This window comes from Mauremys reevesii, linkage group 4, assembly GCF_016161935.1.
Source record: "Mauremys reevesii isolate NIE-2019 linkage group 4, ASM1616193v1, whole genome shotgun sequence".
Lineage (NCBI taxonomy): Eukaryota > Metazoa > Chordata > Testudines > Geoemydidae > Mauremys > Mauremys reevesii.
This window is the reverse complement of record NC_052626.1, coordinates 12,117,276-12,135,122: the sequence shown is the minus strand read 5'-3', so window position 1 is coordinate 12,135,122 and position 17,847 is coordinate 12,117,276. Positions and strand designations below refer to the sequence as shown.

Below are 17,847 nucleotides of genomic sequence, written 5' to 3'. Positions count from 1 at the left end.
ATAAAAGTGATGTTGAGGAAACTGGTTGATGCCAATTAATTTTAATGGCATTGACATCTACTGATAAAACACCAGAACATTTAATTTGGCAAGCTAGTGGCACTCAATTAGAGAATAAAAATGGATACCTACCTGCAAAATCTGCAAAACATTTAAATCACATTCACTTGCAGGTAGCTGCTAAATTGGGAAAATAAAACCAGAGAGAGAATACTTGGGAGGTAGGAGATCAAGTAATGTTATTGTCATATAAGTCACCAGAACATGGATTGTGTAATCGATGGATTGGACCTTTCCAAATCATTGATAAACTCAGTTCAGCAGTATATAAGATCAGAATAACAGGAGGAAAGCATAATAGAGACAAGATTTATCATGCTAACCAATTCTCAGGACTTAAGTGATCAGACGAAATCGCAACAACTGAAGCCCAGCAGTTTGCAACCATGAAATTAACATTGACATTTTTGACTTATTACACCCTTATTGTTGCTCTAAGAGTAGGACTATGCCAAAATCTTAAGTCTGAAACTGAACTGATCACACTCAGTTGTCTGAGCCCAAGCAACAAAACATACCAACATTCAACAGGTTAAGGGAATTCGGGGAGATGATAAGGGAATTCGGGGGGATTATTTTAAATATCAATTTTTAAAGTTAATTGCTTTAAACAATGATCAGAAAAGAGATCAGCATTTGGGAAAGAAATTATATGTTCTGCATATGGGGAATATGTGTAAGCACAAATTTGATGCATGCATTATCTTTAAAATTAGGAGAAGTCCTGACTTTAATTAAGGATGAACAACTAATGAGTTGGTATTGTGGAAAGATCCACTTGTTTGGATGCATGCCAGCATTTGTCAGTGGGTGCCCCAGTATATCTGTAGGTGTAATGTGTTTGAAACAGACACTGTTTTTGTGTGGACTACAGGAGAGAAAGCACAGAAATCATCATCGTCATGCCTGGTGAGGCTGACCAGTATGGTCCCTTGAGTGTCCTGTCACAGAGCCTTTTGAGAACATTACCATTATTCAGTCTAACCCTGATTACAAAAATTTAACTATCAAAAAGTATACCTACTTTTGGCTATATTATTCCACATTAGGTTGCAACTGAAATCATTCAAATTACTAACAATATGGATGAAGCCCAACAAGTTATTACCCAATTAATGAATGAAGGAATGAGCCTGCAACAACTTCTAAAGAAAAATTCGATTAAAGTATGGATGATTATCCAAGGAATTGGGATTGTGATTAATTTCCTTATGTTAGGTTATATGCTGTATAAATGCAAAAAACCAAGCCAAAAAACTAAAGATGAATATATATACATGGTGCCCATTCCTGATACATACCAAAATTTTTAATCTGTTGGTCTGTATAAAATGTCTTTTGATAAAAAGTGTGTAGGCTGCAGATTAATAGAAATTTGCAATAGCTATAAATGCAAGATACCTAGAAGCTTCTAACATCCATCCTGGCCTTTCTCTCTGTGTGATGCTGAAAGCAACCTTTTAAGACCCTTACTGAAAAAAGTACTAGGAAAAAACAAACCTCAAAAATGTCTAGTCTACTCTGAATATCTCTAACCCTTTCACCTAGTTAGGTGCAAAAGTAGGGTATTTCTCTGCCACAAAATCAGCCTATGAAAACAGGTACCCTCACCTTTCCATGGGGGAGACAAAATTGGGCATAAAAGGAGGGGATTTTTTTACCTAAAAGTGTGTGGATAATCATTTAGGGCAGCGCCGACATCTCTCTGTTTGCTAGTCGTAGTATTAATTCTTTGTGTATATGATAATTCTTATTTCTACTTCACCCTCTAACAAGCATCTATGCTAGGTTTAATTTAATTACAAGTTTTTTCTTTTATAACTTACTTCCTCTAGCAGAGGTGTGAAATCACTTTAGTTACTGCTGCAAAAACTGTGATACTTAGTAATCTCATACTGCTTTTAACATTTACATTTACTTCTTGTTTCATTGATTTTAAATTTGTCTCAGTGTAATTCCTGTTATACCCCAATCTCTTGTGTTAAATTCAGAAGCTTCATTTAAAATTAAATTAAAATGCAGAGCCCCCCGACCAGTGGCCAGGACCAGGGCAGTGTGAGTGCCACTGAAAATCAGCTCATGTGCCGCCTTCAGCACGTGTGCCGTAGGTTGCCTACCCCTGCTCTAGCCCATGGTATAAAGTTACACTGGGTGTTTTCATTGTAAACCTCTGTAACTGTGTAACTCACCAGACAAGAAAGAAGCATTAATTAGTGTAAAGTGCTGGTCCTGCACACAGGAAGGTCCACGGAAACCAAATGATTGTGAAACATCAAAGGACAAAAACTTTTTTGATTGCCCGCCCTCCTCCCACCCCATACATGAAGAGGAGACAGGAGCCAACACTTGTTCCATCCATTTGAACTCTGGGGGAAGGAAATAAAAATCCCTGACCAGAAAGAACTGCATCACTGTGCTGCTTGGAATTTGGAGAGGGCAACATTTCTAAGCATAAGCAAGGTATCACCAAGCTACTTATCTTGGGTTAGCCCTAAAGGGCATATAGAGTTTGCACATTACAATAGCATCTATTACTTTTTGAAATCTAAGAATGTAACTCATTTGTGTGTGTATGTTTGCCTGCTTTAACCTTGTAAATAACTCTCATTTCTTTTTCCTAGTTAATAAACCTTTAGTTAGTTTAATATAGGACTGGCTACAAGCCTTGTCTTTGGTGAAAGATCTAAGGTACAACTGACTTGGGGTAAGTGACTGGTCCTTTGGGGCTGGGAGTAACCTGAATACTGCTGTGATTTTTAGTGTAAGTGACCATCTATCACAAAGGCAGGCTTGCCTGAATGGCAAGATAGACCAGAGTGGCCAATGGGACTGTCTGTAACTCCATGTTAAGGCTGTTGTAGTGCTTGAGGAGTTCACACTTGATACTTGGTTAGTGTAATCTAAGGACAGAACACACAACCAGTTTAGGTTTTGTGCCCTGTTTCTTAACAGTCTGCCCTGAGGTTGGTACTCATGCTTGTGAGCCACTGTAGACAGCTTGACATAGGGCATTTAGTGCACTGGATGAGGTACACCACATGTTGTGATAGGAATGTGTAGGACCCATGGATCTTGAAAGGTGTGCTGTGGGGAGTATTGATCATATGGAGATAGGTCTGCAGGTTCTGCTAATGTTGTTATGGCTCCATTACCTATCAATCAACCTCCCTCTAGAACACACCCACACCAGTACCAACTTCCTGGACACCACTATCAACTTCAACAATAGAACTCTACAGGCAACTATATAAAAGAAACCCACGGATCACCATACCTATCTTCACAGATCTACTAACCACCCCAAACACACCAAGAAAGCTTTTATCTATAGCTAGGCACTAAAATAACACAAAATATGATCCGAGGAGAAAGTCCTGGATAAATAGCTCAACATTTCTAAAACTGCCTTCACTCAAACAAGGACACTCCACCAAAGAAGTAGATTGCATCAAGGAATGGGCCAACAAAATGCCCTGAGAGAACCTGTTTCAATACAGGAAAAATAAAACCACTGACCAGACACCCATAGTTGTCACCTACCATCCCACACTGGAACCCAGGCAGGGTATTGTTAAACAATTACAACTGATGCTCAATGGGGACTACCTGAGCCCCCTCTTCTGACTTTCAAACAACCCTCCTACCTCACCCTGCTCATCATCAGAAGCAAGCTCCCCACAGACCAAGACATACCAACTCAAAGCAGCACCAGACTCTGCCAGAACAACAGATGCAAAACCTACAGACACATCTCCACTACTGTGGTGACCAATATTGCCCACAACACACCTTTCAAGATCCAGGGGTCCTACACACGCCTATCAATATGCGGTGTACCTCATCCAGTGCACTAAATGCCCCAACAACAACTAAGTGGGTGAAACCAGACAATCACTACACACACAAATGAACTCACACAGAAAAATGACAAAAGACAAAAAACACCCCATCACCCGTGAGCAAACACTTTTTGCAAAATGATCATTTCATATCTGATCACGCAGTCTTCATCCTCAATAGAAACCTGCGCAACACCTTCAAAAGATGAGCCTGGGAACTTAGATTCATAATTCTGCTACATATCAAAAATTATGAACTTACTAAAGACACTGAATTTATGGCTCATTACAGCAATCTGTAACCCACTTATCCTCCTTCTGTCCTAGGGGTGTTAACTGTCCACTGCTTCTTGAATAGTCTCTTGCAACATGTGTTCCACTTTTCTATTCCACTTTGTACTTAGCTGTGACACTCAAGAACCTTTCCTGGACCTGAAGAAGAGCTCTGTGTAAGCTCAAAAGCTTGCCTCTTTCAGCAACGGAAGTAGGTCCAATAAAAAATATTACCTTAGCCACCTTGTCTCTCTAATATTGTGAGACCGATATAGCTACAGCAACACTGCAATTACAGCTGAAGTCACTTGTAATATGCATCTCAGAAATGCTGTCCTATAGTACGGATTTTCAATCTTTCCATGGATATCCATTTTCTGCAGAATTTACGCTTTTATTTAAAATAAGTTTCAGTACCATCTGGCTGTGAAGATACAGACCAAAATGTGAATTTATTGAGTACACCAGCAGGTAAACTATAGCTCTAACAGATGTGTCGTTATCTTGGAAGCTTAATGGTAATTTAAATACACACATTTATTTTTTCACTACATTTATTTGCTGAAGAGTTAGAAGGTATTTCTAAGCAATGAACTGCAAGACTAAAAAGCTTAATTTTCTGACCCTGCACCCCTTTTGGTTTTTGTTTCTTTGTGTTTTTGCACAAGCCTCTACACAGAATCATGGCCAATCACGCATATCATACCACACTGTAATGCTTAACAGAGGCACCACCAAGGACCAGATCCTGCAACCTTCGTTTAGCATGTAAAATTTTTTACTTATCCAAATAGTAAGAATCATACAGGGGTGAACACTTTTCACAAAGCGATCACTCTATATCTGACCTCTCAGCCCTCATTTTCAAAGGAAACTTGCACAACACTTTCAAAAGATGAGCCTGTGAGCTTTAATTCAAAGCTGTGTTAGACACTAAAAATCATGGACTGAATAGAGATACTGGATTTACGGCGTATTACAACAATCTATAACCCACTAACAAGACCCCCAGCTGGTCAGCCTGCTCCTTTCCTCCCTATCACTGAAGGGGTGTTAATGGGTCACTTCACCGTGAATGGCCCCTTGAAATATGTGTTAACTACTTATGCTAAACAATCTGTTCCACCTTGCATTTAGCTGTGACACTCTGAGGCTATGTCTACACTAGCACTTTTGTCGGTATACGTTATGTCGCTTGGGGGTGTGAAAAAAAATCACACCCCGAGAGACACAAGTGACAGCGACAGAAGCGCCGGTGTGGACAACACTGTATCAGCGGGAGACGCACTCCCGCCAACATAGCTACTGTCACTCGTTGGAGGTGGTTTAATGTCAGTGGGAGAGCTCTCTCCCGTCAGCATAGAGCGACTACATGGGAGATCTTACAGCAGTGCAGATGCATTGGTACAGATGTGCCGCTGTAAGCTCTTTAGTTTAGACATTACCTGAGTAAGTTTCCCAGTCCTGAAGAACAGCTCTGTGTAAGCTTGAAAGTTTGTCTCTCTCACCAACAGAAGTTGGTCCAATACAAAATATTATCTAGTTCATTTTATCTCTCTAGTAAGAATTACTCACATGAGTAAGACCTGAAGGACTGACCCATAAGGTTATGTCTACACTGCAATGAAAAACCCAAGGCTGGTGCAAGTCAGCTGATTCGCGCTTGCGGGGCTTGGGCTGCAGGGCTGTTTCATTGCAGTATAGACTTTCAGGCTTGGGCTGGGGCTCGGCTCAAGGAATCTGTGAGGTGAAGGATCCCAGAACTCAGACTAAGAGCGAAAAGGGAGCAAGCACTTCCACCCTGATATTAAGGTTTCTCTCCCAGTCTTCCTCGCCACTAATTTTTAAGTATTTTAAAATTGAAAAATGTAATAAAGCGTCATACTGGGTACGTGGAAGGGAGGGGGAAGAATGTGCTGGGTTTTTAAAAAGATGTTCTCTTAAACATCTTGGGGGTTGGACTAGATGACCTCCTGAGGTCCCTTCCAACCCTGAGATTCTATGAGTCTATGATAAATAATGCATAACTTACAAAATAGACATATCAACATGATATTCACATTTGGATTGCACCAAATAGAAATCTTACCCAAAAAATTCTATATGCACTATTCTGTAAAATAATTTATTACATTTAAACTCAAATAAGGGTGCCATAGCATCTTAAAATTACTCTGGATGACTTGTGAGTTGATAAGCAATTCATTCTATTGGGCTATATGCATTCATAGCCATAATTCATTCTCTCAGTGAATTTACAAATTCCTCTGTCCAGTGTTTCATTATGCATGTTCTTTCTACTGACTGCATTAACTCTTATAAATTTTCTTTTAGCTCTCCCATTTAATATAATATTTTCTAAAGTGTTTAAAATGCAGACATCTGGATTAAATAAACTAAGTATATGCAGTAAATCTCACATGTAACTAATAGCTTCTGGCTAAGACTTCAGCGCTTTTTCAACATTTCCAGATCATATACATAAGATTTTAAAAAATATTTTTATTAGTATACCAATCTAAACAGGGAATTATATATTATACTCATTTTGGGATAATACATAATCTTCACTGAAATTTAAATACAAAAATAATGTTCAGTATTTAATTATACAGACCAAAACTATTAATATGTCATCTTCCAGTCTCATTCTGAATGATCTGTAGTTAATTCTGCATTTCACCTCCTAAGGGACCTTTGAAAATATCTATCATGACTACCAATCAAAAAAATGACAAATTAGAAGTTATTTTAGTCCTAGTTGGAATATTAATCATTCTACTTTTCAAAGTATCAAGTTGAGGCCATCTCTATTTAGATCTCGAAAGTATATTCACATAATGTTATAGAAATAAAAAATGGCAGAAATGATCAGGTAAAATATGAGAATTCTGTTTTAACAGTGAAAAATATATTAATAGTCTCTTATCAAAGTTCTCCAATAACTTAATCATGAATTTATTTTTTGACACTTGATTTTCAAAGGCTTTCATGGTGTAGGCCTTGGCTACATTAAACCATTTTTTATGGGAAAAATGCAGTTCCATCTAAACTGAAATGCTTTGCAAAAATCTTGATTTTGCCAAAATTTCATTTAGAGGAAAAAGGAGGGGGAATGTTCTGACAATGGTGAAACATCCTGTTTCAACATTTCTGCTGGTCACACCCTCTGCTCCAACTTGTTAACAGACCGTTGATTCCAAAGCTGCGTAAAAACTCATAGAATATGATTAGTAAGAATAACTTCAATGCCAACTAGTAAACTATGTACAATAGGCTAACTAGCCTACCGTAGGTACAAAAATTATTTTTTGTCCTTTGGATAAGCAGCCATTCAGGGAAGGCAGAACTGTGGATGCTGCTACTATTAAAAGGACATTATCAGGTAAGAAATGTATCATTCTATAGCCCTATGTCTCCCACAATACTGTTACATGTGGGAAGTAGCAAGCAGAGAACAGAACTAGGGAGGGATAAAGAAGTAGAATAAGAAGTGAAGGGATGGCTTTTCCCATCAATTGCCAAAACGGAAAGCGACTTCTGGATCAATGCATGCAGCACCTTCCTTTTGAAAGACGCTTCTGCACAGGATAGAAAGTCCACCTTATAGTGTCTAATAAAAGGGTTAATGCTGCCATGCAGATCTTCTCAGGGGAAGAACATGGGCAGAAAGAGCCTAAAGACACCATAGATCTGTTTTGATTCTGTCAAAACAAGTTCAACCTGATGCCTTGTACGCCTTGACAATGCATAAACTGATCCATCTAACCAGATATAGTTTAGATAGCTGGAGCCCTTGTCACTTCAGATGAAAGGAGATGAAGAATCCAATCTTCTCGTTGAATCGGTGCACTCAATATATATCTTTAGTACTCCAAAAGCATCCAGATTATGCCACAGCTTTTCTGCAGGATGCTGTGGCTTTGGATGGAATGAGGAAGGATCACCCCCCTATGTGGCACAGAAAGATGAGTTCACTTTTGACTAGAAAGATTATGATTTCCTTCATACCACTTTGTCATTATGAATGACTCAATGAGATTTATGCATAGATAAAGCTGCCAACTTCAAGACTCATCTAGAAGTCGTGATAGCAACCAAGAACAGGTTTTGATAGATTTGCAGAAAGGTGAGGATCCATGTAAATGGTTTAAAAGGGTGCTCTCAGCACCAGTGGTAGGTCCCATTTGGGAACGACTGGTCTGACTGCAGGTCTAACCAGTCTGACTGCTCTGAGAAATCTGAGTACTTGGATTCTCTTCCAAGGACATCAAGTAAGACGCTACTTGTGGCCAACATCTGGCTGCATACTGTAGTGTTGAACTGCCCATCAAAACTACACACAGGAAGGGAATAGCTCATATGTATTAGAATTGGGGTTGATGCTGGACTGCAGAATCTGAGTGTCCACATGGATGGGGCAGCTATACTGGTAACACTGTTAAAACTTTTTTGTGTACATAGTCTCTAACTATTACTGTTGAGGAGAAACCTTCAAAATGAGAGCCTGAAACAACAGCTCTAGGATGTGATCTGTCCCATTTGTTTCAATGGGTGCTAACTCCTATGCTAATGAGGATACTTTGATTGTCAACATAGTTAATTATTTCACTGCTCTCCAAAGCATAAACAAAAAGGAAGGGAGTAACTTGAAGGGCTATCTTAGCATTTCCCCAAAGTACAAGTTGCACCAAGACATAAGAAGGCAAATGCAGAAGGGTTGTACATTACCACAGGTAGGCCTTTAACATAATACGGCCAGGACAGCAATGGGGGCACAACACATTTCATCTTCCTCGGGACTCAACTTTCAAAAAATTTGGGAACTGTTGCATTATCCAATGACAGAGTAGCTAACTAAAATTAGCATTTTAACATCTTAAGTATCTTCTACCACAAGAAATCAGACAGAAGTACTAAACGCAGAGAAAACTCATGGACCAAAGTACCAAAAAATCCTATCCACATGAAATTGAAAACCCAGGAAGTGTTTTGACAAATACTTGTCTTTTTAACTTCTAACAGATTGTACTTTTCATGGGAGAAAAAGGCCAGTTTTCCTGCATAACATTTTATGGACATGTCTCCATGCACGTTCAAAGGAAAGCTAATACTATAAAAGAGGATTGCTTTTGATGTCTTAAATATTTCTGTCACTCAGGAGACCTGATTTTATGGTTCCACATTATTTTTGTCTTGCACATCTTTAAGAATACTCTATGTATGGTCATGAGCCAAACATGTGTTGCCATTGAAACATAATTTTGTTTTGTGGTTAAAATGCATACCATTGCCAAGAACAACAAATAAAAGCAATCCTGGAGAAAAATGAAAAATGGAGAATAACTCATATTAACATTTAAAGAATGTAGATGCTGTTAGGTTCTTTTTACTGCTATTTCTTAAATTGATTTCTTAAGTAGTTTCCTGTTCATTTTTAAAGAATAAGCATTTGTGCAAATAGAAAAAAAAAACTGCCCAAGTAGATTTATTAGTTCTTTTAGAGAAGTTCTGGCCATTTTTTTTTGAGTCATTTGCATAGCTTTGACAGAACTGGAACATATTTGTAGATATATTGTACATTTAATACACATATTTCTGAAGTGAATTTACCATAGTGGTCACAAATGGAGCTCTCTGAGTGGTTGTCAATATGGTTATTTGCATGTTCATATATTTACAAGGTATTATTGACAGTTTTTCTTACTTTTATTTCCAAAATCCATATATGCAATTCATTTTCAAGGGCTATATATGCAATTCATTTTCAAGGGCTGAAACATCACCAAATGATGTATGCTCTGTCTTACTACTTGATATTAACTTACTTCATTGCTATTGTCCAATAAGTGCACAAACTGTTAGGTCTCAAATGCTAGTACCACTATTGACTCTGAAGTGCTGTTCTTTGACAGCATGCCTTTATTTCTAAGGAGTCTAGGCATGTACAATTAAAACCCAGTCTTAAAATTAAGTTAACTCTCTTCCTTTTGTTTGTCAAAGGTCCTTTATCTATTAAGAAATTACATATTTATTTCAACAGTGAAGAATAAGATTGTTCAACAAGTAGATACAATATTTTTAAGTTGTTAGCAAATACAGGGGAAAGACCTCGGTATTGATACAAAAATTATATTAATAAAATTATTGTAACTTTTAAAAAGCACACATCAAGCAGAAACAAATCTTGTGAACATTTTTAGGAATAAATCTGATTGCGAAAAGAATGCAGGGTTGTGTTATCAGAGCAATAAATGTAGAGGTAAAGTGGACCTATTCGAACCCCTCCTGCCCCTTCTTTTCAAAGAAAAAGCTATGTTTAACCCATACAAAGATTTCTAGAACTAGCCTTACTGAAACTGATTTCTTTTGTAAACACACTGAAGTCTTTATTCTTTACATTTGGAGAATATTTATGGTGGGAAATGTTTTACAGAAGATACCGGTTACTTCCAAGTAACTCATGTCGACACTTAGAGATGAAAATCTTCGTTGTTTCTCAAATACTTAAGTTTGTATATCAAGTATCAGAGGAGTAGCCGTGTTAGTCTGGTTCTGTAAAAGCAGCAAAGAATCCTGTGGCACCTTATAGACTAACAGACAAGTTTGTTAGTCTATAAGGTGCCACAGGATTCTTTGCTGCTTTTAAGTTTGTATATGCTTCTTTCAATATGTACATTTGCAAATATTTTGTAAATGCAAGCCTGATAGTACTGTTATATAATTAGCAAACTGTTTTATGTACAAATATAGTAATTTCACTTGATGATTGACTAATTATTAACATAAGAAGCCATTAAAGTATAGAATATTTATATTAATGGTGAATTATGGGAGTGAGCAAACCTTAATCCAATGCAGGAAGACAAGAAAATCATCATCCCAAATACTGTCATGTAGAGTCAACCATTTAGTATAAGCACTTTCTATAAGTTATTTAAGTTTAAGACTGTTTTGAGAACTAAAAACTCTTTAATAAAGAACAGGAGTGGTTGGACTTTTTGAATTTAATTTCCTGTCATACTATGAGAAAAAAAAATCTCAAAAAATTGACTGAATAAAAGAGTTAAAACATTAAAAGTTACCTGAATCTATTCTTCAATGGCCTTTGTTCTTTTTTTGTGGCAGAAATGACTCATATTCATTAAGAGGTTGCATATTCAGGCTTGGGGTGTGTGTGTGTGTGTGTGTGTGTGTGTGTGTGTGTGTGTGTGTGTGTGTGTGTGTGTGTGTGTGTGTGTGTGTGTGTGTGTGATCTAAGATATGCAACTTCAGCTACGAGAATAGCATAGCTGAAGTCGACGAATCTTAGATCGACTTAGAATCACTTACTTCGCGACCTTGCGGCGCGGGATCAACGGCCGCCACTCCCCCGTCGACTTTGCTTCCGCCTCTCGCCGAGCTGGAGTTCAGCAGTCAACGGGAGAGCGATTAGGGATCAATTTATCGCATCTACACTACACGCGATAAATTGATCCCCGATAGATCGATCGCTACCCACCAATCCGGCAGGTAGTATAGACGTACCCTCAGGATGTGAAAGTCTCACCTAGGCCAACCCCAAAGGCATGAAGCCAGTCAAAGAATGACAGCAACCAACCTGAATCTAAACAAGAATGAAAGAGGTGTGTTTTCCCTACGATTTCATGAAAATAAGGAGAAGGATATAAAAAACACTGAAGTGAGAACCCCCTTACAACCACCCTTTGCTACTCTGCTTAGACAGCAAGCACTCCACAACTCACCCAGCCCATCTCTACAAGCAAACTGCCATAGACAGTTAAGAAAAAAAGAGAAGACTCAAGAAGAAATCAACCCAAGGAAATCTCCCCAAGACGTTAATGTGGATTGGTGAGAGGAAGTTAACTAAAATACTACCAAGAGATTAGATTTAAAACTCTTGTAATGATTTTGTTGTTCTGTTGTAATTTAAAAGACAAACAGTTTTTCCTATCAATCACCAAATGGTTATACCATGTATTCCTGGAGATGAAAACGGGTCAAATGTTGGTAAACAGAAAAAGAATGAGTTTTAATTGGATTTAAGATTCCTAATATAGGTTAACTGGCCTGTCTCAAGATAGTTCCTTAAATGCCTTCTTCTAAGTAACTGATTTAAATATTTTCTTTGGTTTCATAGGATGTAGTAAAGATAGACAGCCAGTTTATAATTGGTAATTTATTAACCACCACCAAGTCCACTTGCCTTGAAATAAATATTTTTTTTTGCTCATCTATAAATATTCATAGTTATTTATAAGGCTATAATAAAGAATGGATTCATAATAGTTTTAAACAATATTCTTTGGTCTTAACTTTACCAAGAGAAAAGAACACCTCAGAGTTGTTCAAGGGTGTTAATCTCTGTTAAAAGCTCTCTACAGAGAGACGTACAGAAAAAATTATAATGGCAATAAGCAGTTTATCATTTTGGCTTGGTCATGTGTGTTGTTTAATGCTTTCTTTAGTAATAAAATAGCCATGGTTAATAATTATGATTTTGCTTGGTCTTGATCACACCCAAGCAAGCAGCTCCCAACCAAGATACAAACATTTTCAATAACTGCCAAAGATCATGCAAATCTTGAATTGGACTACTCAGTCATATGAGACATTGCAAACCATTTACATCATAGGCTACAATTCCCACCCTCTCTCACAGACAAAAGGATGCCAACTATGACCACAGTGTCTCCTAGCATATGTAAAAGAAACACTGTGACTAAATAATGGAAGCCATGTCCCTGAGTTAGCAGAAAGAGAAACAATAAGTAAGAGCTGGCCTACCATTTCTTGTTTCTCTAAACCAAATGTTTTTAGTCCTTTAAAAACAAAATTACTTGGCATCCAACAATTTAAAACCACCCCTTTCAATCTCACATAAAGCTACATTAACAAGATGTGTATTTTTATAAAGTACAATTTTTAATGCTGTATTTCATATTGAGGAACAGAACAGAATTGAATATAAAAGTCAAAGGCAAGGACATCTTTGGGATGTAATTACCTGAATGACATCAGTAACATCAACAAAATTAGTTCCTGGGAACTTTAGCTCTTCCTCCTCATACTGAGTTTGTTCTGGACCCTTATAAAAGGTAGACAAAAACATACATATCTTAAATTAAAAGGTATAACTGTAGAAAAACTTTATACTGAGAATATGATCAAGCTACAGTGACCCTCTTGTTGCACACTAATTAGATCTTAAACAACCACAATGCAAATTTTTGTATCCTAACAGTTAGAGGGATTTCTCGATAGACCAGGAAGAGGACTAGATGGTATCCATTAAGCAATTCAATAAAATGAACGCTAGCACTCCTTGGACTTGCCTGTAGGATTTAATAGAATATCTCTGCTTCAGAATCTCAGGACATTATTTTTATAACTATCAAACTTTTCTTTTGAAATACACAAGAGAGGGACAAATGACTTCAAAATGAATCACTCAGTCTGGAAATACCGAAATTAAGGTTCCCCAAAGCAACTTAACTCTACTTCCTTTTGCATAATCTTTACAAACTTTTTAAATTACATGATCACAAGCTCTTTTTTGGGGGGGTGGAGGGGGGATTGATTGGGGGAAGGGCAGAACCCTGCCTCATTCAGTGGCAGAATGAGAATGACAGTTCAGCTGAATGATGAACAAGTTGTGTAGTGAATGAGGCAGGGGTCTGTGGGAACATCACCTCATGCAGTGAGGAGGCTGGTTGGTGTGCAGTGAATGTAGCAGACACACACATGCTGAACAGCTAAGGAAAAAAGAAATATTGAACAGTTGCCTCATTCAGTTCACATAGTTCAGCCTGTGCACTGAATGAGGCCGAGGTCCTGTGGAAGAAACAATATGATCTTGTCATCATATGCTTCAGTTTGCAACCTTAACATTCTTTGGATAGTTTTCTGCCTGGAATTCACACATAATCTTCATTATTTCCTAAATGCTCTATGACAACTCCTGGAAAGTGACATGGGCAAAATCATGATTCGCAAATCTAAAGGCCAGAGGGGGCCATTGTGATCATGTAGTCTGACCTGCACCATACAGGCCATAGCACCTCACCGAGTAGTTAGTGGCTTGCCTATGTTGCTGTACAAGGGAACTCAAGGCAACTCCTTAATCCCTTGCACAGCTACTGTGTATTGTCGGTCTGTGAGCAGGGTGGCGAGATGATCCACAGGGCCACTATTCCCCACCCAAGGCAAGCGGACAGGGAATGGACATAGAGGGGGCAAGGAGTGGGTGAAGCCTTCTCTCCTCCATGTGCCAGCTAATATAGCTGAGCCTGCATGTATGGAGAAGCAATGTGCTACTGGTATGGACCAACAGCAGATTACTTCCTCTCCCCTGTCCCAAGAGTCACAGTTCTTTCCCTATGCTGTTCGTGGGGTGTGCACAGTTATGCACCACTCTTTAATCGGGGATGGAAGGAAATTAACAATCTACACCTTGTTAAAGATTTTGTTGAAAATAAATAAATAAATAAAAACCCACCCATCTTAGAAGTCAGAATTTAGTTCTCTTTTCTGTTTACTAGTGGGCTTACTTCCTTTAACAAAGAAGGAATACTGCATTAGACCATTTGATAATAACTGAACATTAATGTATTAATATCTACTTATCAAACCAACACCAATTCTTAGGCATTTAGACCAATACCTGAATCAGACTGCTGACAGGAGGAAGTGCTGCTTCAGAGCTTGTAGAAGCCTGGTTTATACTCACGCTGTCATTTGAAATACTGTCAATATCTACATTCGGTAATACCTAAAATGGAAAACACCACAAGTCCAAAATTGAAATCTGTATTAATTAAATTTTCCTCTGTTCACACTTTTCATAAGAACATGGAATGGCTCCCCGTTGTCATGCCTGCACCTGATCAGGACTGGATTTTACAGACAGATTTAACATAATAAACAAGCTAAGAACATTCCCCCAAGAGTAATTCCTTCTCCTTTTTTTCCTGTTATCTTACTTTTCCTGCTCTCCATTTCATTTGAGGTCTTCAGTTTTGTTATCTATAATAGATTGTTAACACAGTGGGACCTTGTCATTTTGTATGTTTTAATTGCCGAACACATGTATGGTAATTTTACATAATAAATTCACCACCTCAATTCACATCAATTATTCAGAATTCTGTGATTGATTGACTCATGGGTCATTTATGTTGCCTTATAAGCAACTGTGTAGTTAAGTGTACTTCTAAGTAATAAGCAGTAACTATTAATTTTGTAATAGACACATTGTAATAGATGTCCAATCTTTGTACAATACAGTTAGAAGAAAAATTAGAGTGATTACGTTCTTTGCAGTGACAAAGATTTTTTTAACAGGTACACAAATGCATCAAAAGAAACGCAAGTACTAGTTTAAATCTTTGACAAAAGCCTCATCACTTGGAACATTTAAAACAACTGGACAAAGCACTACCAAAAAAGTGTGTTGATGAGAAAAGTAGTGCACTGGCAGAGGGATGGACTACATGTTCTATATGGGATTTTTTATTTAAATCTCTTACTTCTTCTATTATTCAAAAATAGTTATATGTAAAGGGGCTAGGGGAGAGAGGGGGAATACTGACAGCATATCTTCTGCTTCAGTTTGATTCTCCAATGAACACAGAATACTGAATTTTTGATAAAACATTCACTTCCATTTCCATGACAACAGACTCTCATCACAAACATGGGATCAGAACTTCAGCAGTTGACTGGTCTGAAGGGAAACTGAGTTGCAAGGAAACTCATATTTAAACAAAAATTTTAAATGGCAAAGCGTTCAGCCAAGTAAATTGTTTTAAATTAATTAAACTCTCATTTTTGAGTTTTCTCCAGCATGAAAGTCTCCCTTGACACAAGGAATATACTTGCAGATATGTTCTTTTTCCAAACAACTCTATTCTGGTTAAATAATAAAAATGATTGTAAAATAATTCAAAACAATTAAGCACAGGATGACTGATTTTTGGTTTACACTACACCATGTGGTGTTAACATTAAGAGAAAAGGCATCCACCAATGCCCAATCATTCACATAGAATAACAGAACTGTAGGACTGGAAAAGACCACAATAGTCCATCTAGTCCAGTCCCCTGCACTCAAGGTAAGACTAAGTATTAACTAGACCATTCCTGACTGCTGTTTGTCTAACTTGTTCTTAAAAACCTCTGATGACAGAGATTCCACAACCTCCCTGGGCAATTTGTTTCAGTGCTTAACTACCCTGACAGTTAGGAAGTTTTTATTCTCCTTTTTATAGATTGGCACAATCTTTGCCCTATTCCCTAACGTTCAACCTAAACCTCCCTTGCTGCAATTTAAGCCCATTGCTTCTTGTCCTATCCTCCTTGTAACAACCTTTTATGTATTTGAAAACTGTTATCATGTCCCCTCTCAATGTTCTCATTTTTAAAATCTTTCCTCATAGGTCATGTTTTCTAGACCTTTAATCGTGTTTTTCCTCTGGACTTTCTCCAATTTGCCCACATCGTTCCTGAAACGTGGCACCCAGAATTGGACACAACACACCATTGAGGCCTTATCAGCACAGTGTAGAGTAGAAGAACTATTTCTTGTGTCTTGCTTACAACACTCCTGCTAACACATCCCAGAATGATGTTTGCTTTTTGGCAACAGTGTTACACTGTTCACTCATATTCAGCTTGTGATCCACTACAACCCCCAGATTCCTTCCTATGTGTGTGATTGTTCCTTCTTAAATGGAGTACTTTGACTTTGTCCTTACTTAATTTCATCCTATATACTTCAGACCATTTCTCCAGTTTATCTAGATCATTTTGAATTTTAATCCTATACTCCAACGCACTGGTAACCCCTCCCAGCTTGGTACATCCACACACTTTACAAGTGTACTCTCTATGCCTTTATCTAAATCATTTATGAAGATATTGAACAAAACTGGACCGAGAACCAATCCCTGTGGGACTCCACTTGAAATGCCCTGACAGATTGACTGTGAACCACTGATAACATCTGGCTGGGTACTAAAGTCCTCATTAAACTTGCAAGTGACCCGTGCCCCATGCTGCAGAGGAAGTTGAAAACCCAACAGGGTTCCTGCCAATCTGACCCAGGGGAAAATTCCTTCCCGACTCCAAATATGGCATTCAGTTAGACCCTGAGCATGTGGGCAAGACCTACCAGCCAGACACCTGGGAAAGAATTCTCTGTAGTAACTCAAAGCCCTCCACATCTAGTGTCCCATCACTGGCCGTTGGACATATTCCCTGCTAGCAGTCCTGTAGGCAGTCTTATCATACCATCCCCTCCATAAACTTATCAAGCTCAGTCTTGAAGCTAGTTAGGGTTTTTTCCCCCTCATTGGTCTGTAATTCCCCAGGTTGTCCTTATTCTCCTTTTTATAGATTGGCACGATATTTGCCCTACTCCCAGGCTCTGAAATCTCTCTAATCTTCCATGAGTTTCAAAGATATTTGCTAATCGCTCAGATAAGGCTGACAAGTGTGAAAAATTGGGATGGGGGTAGGGGGTAATAGGAGCCTATATAACACAAAACCCCAAATATCGGGACTGTCCCTATAAAATCGGGACATCTTGTCACCCTACTCAGATATCTCCTCAGTCAGCTCGAGTATTCTAGGATGTATTTCATCAGGCCCTGGTGACTTGAAGACATCTAACTGT

The 17,847-nt window shown here is 38.1% G+C and overlaps 1 protein-coding gene across 9 annotated transcripts in view; it reads right to left on the bottom strand.

Annotated features, from left to right (window-relative positions):
- KIAA0586 (KIAA0586 ortholog) overlaps nucleotides 1-17,847 on the bottom strand; it is a 126,610-nt gene that overhangs the window by 61,663 nt on the left and 47,100 nt on the right. For all 9 annotated transcript variants that reach the window (XM_039536194.1, XM_039536193.1, XM_039536195.1 and 6 more), the window contains 2 exons: nucleotides 14,836-14,943; nucleotides 13,180-13,260 (listed from right to left, as the gene is read on the bottom strand). In XM_039536194.1, the coding sequence (XP_039392128.1) occupies nucleotides 13,180-13,260; nucleotides 14,836-14,943 (189 nt within the window). The remainder of the gene's footprint in view (nucleotides 1-13,179; nucleotides 13,261-14,835; nucleotides 14,944-17,847) is intronic.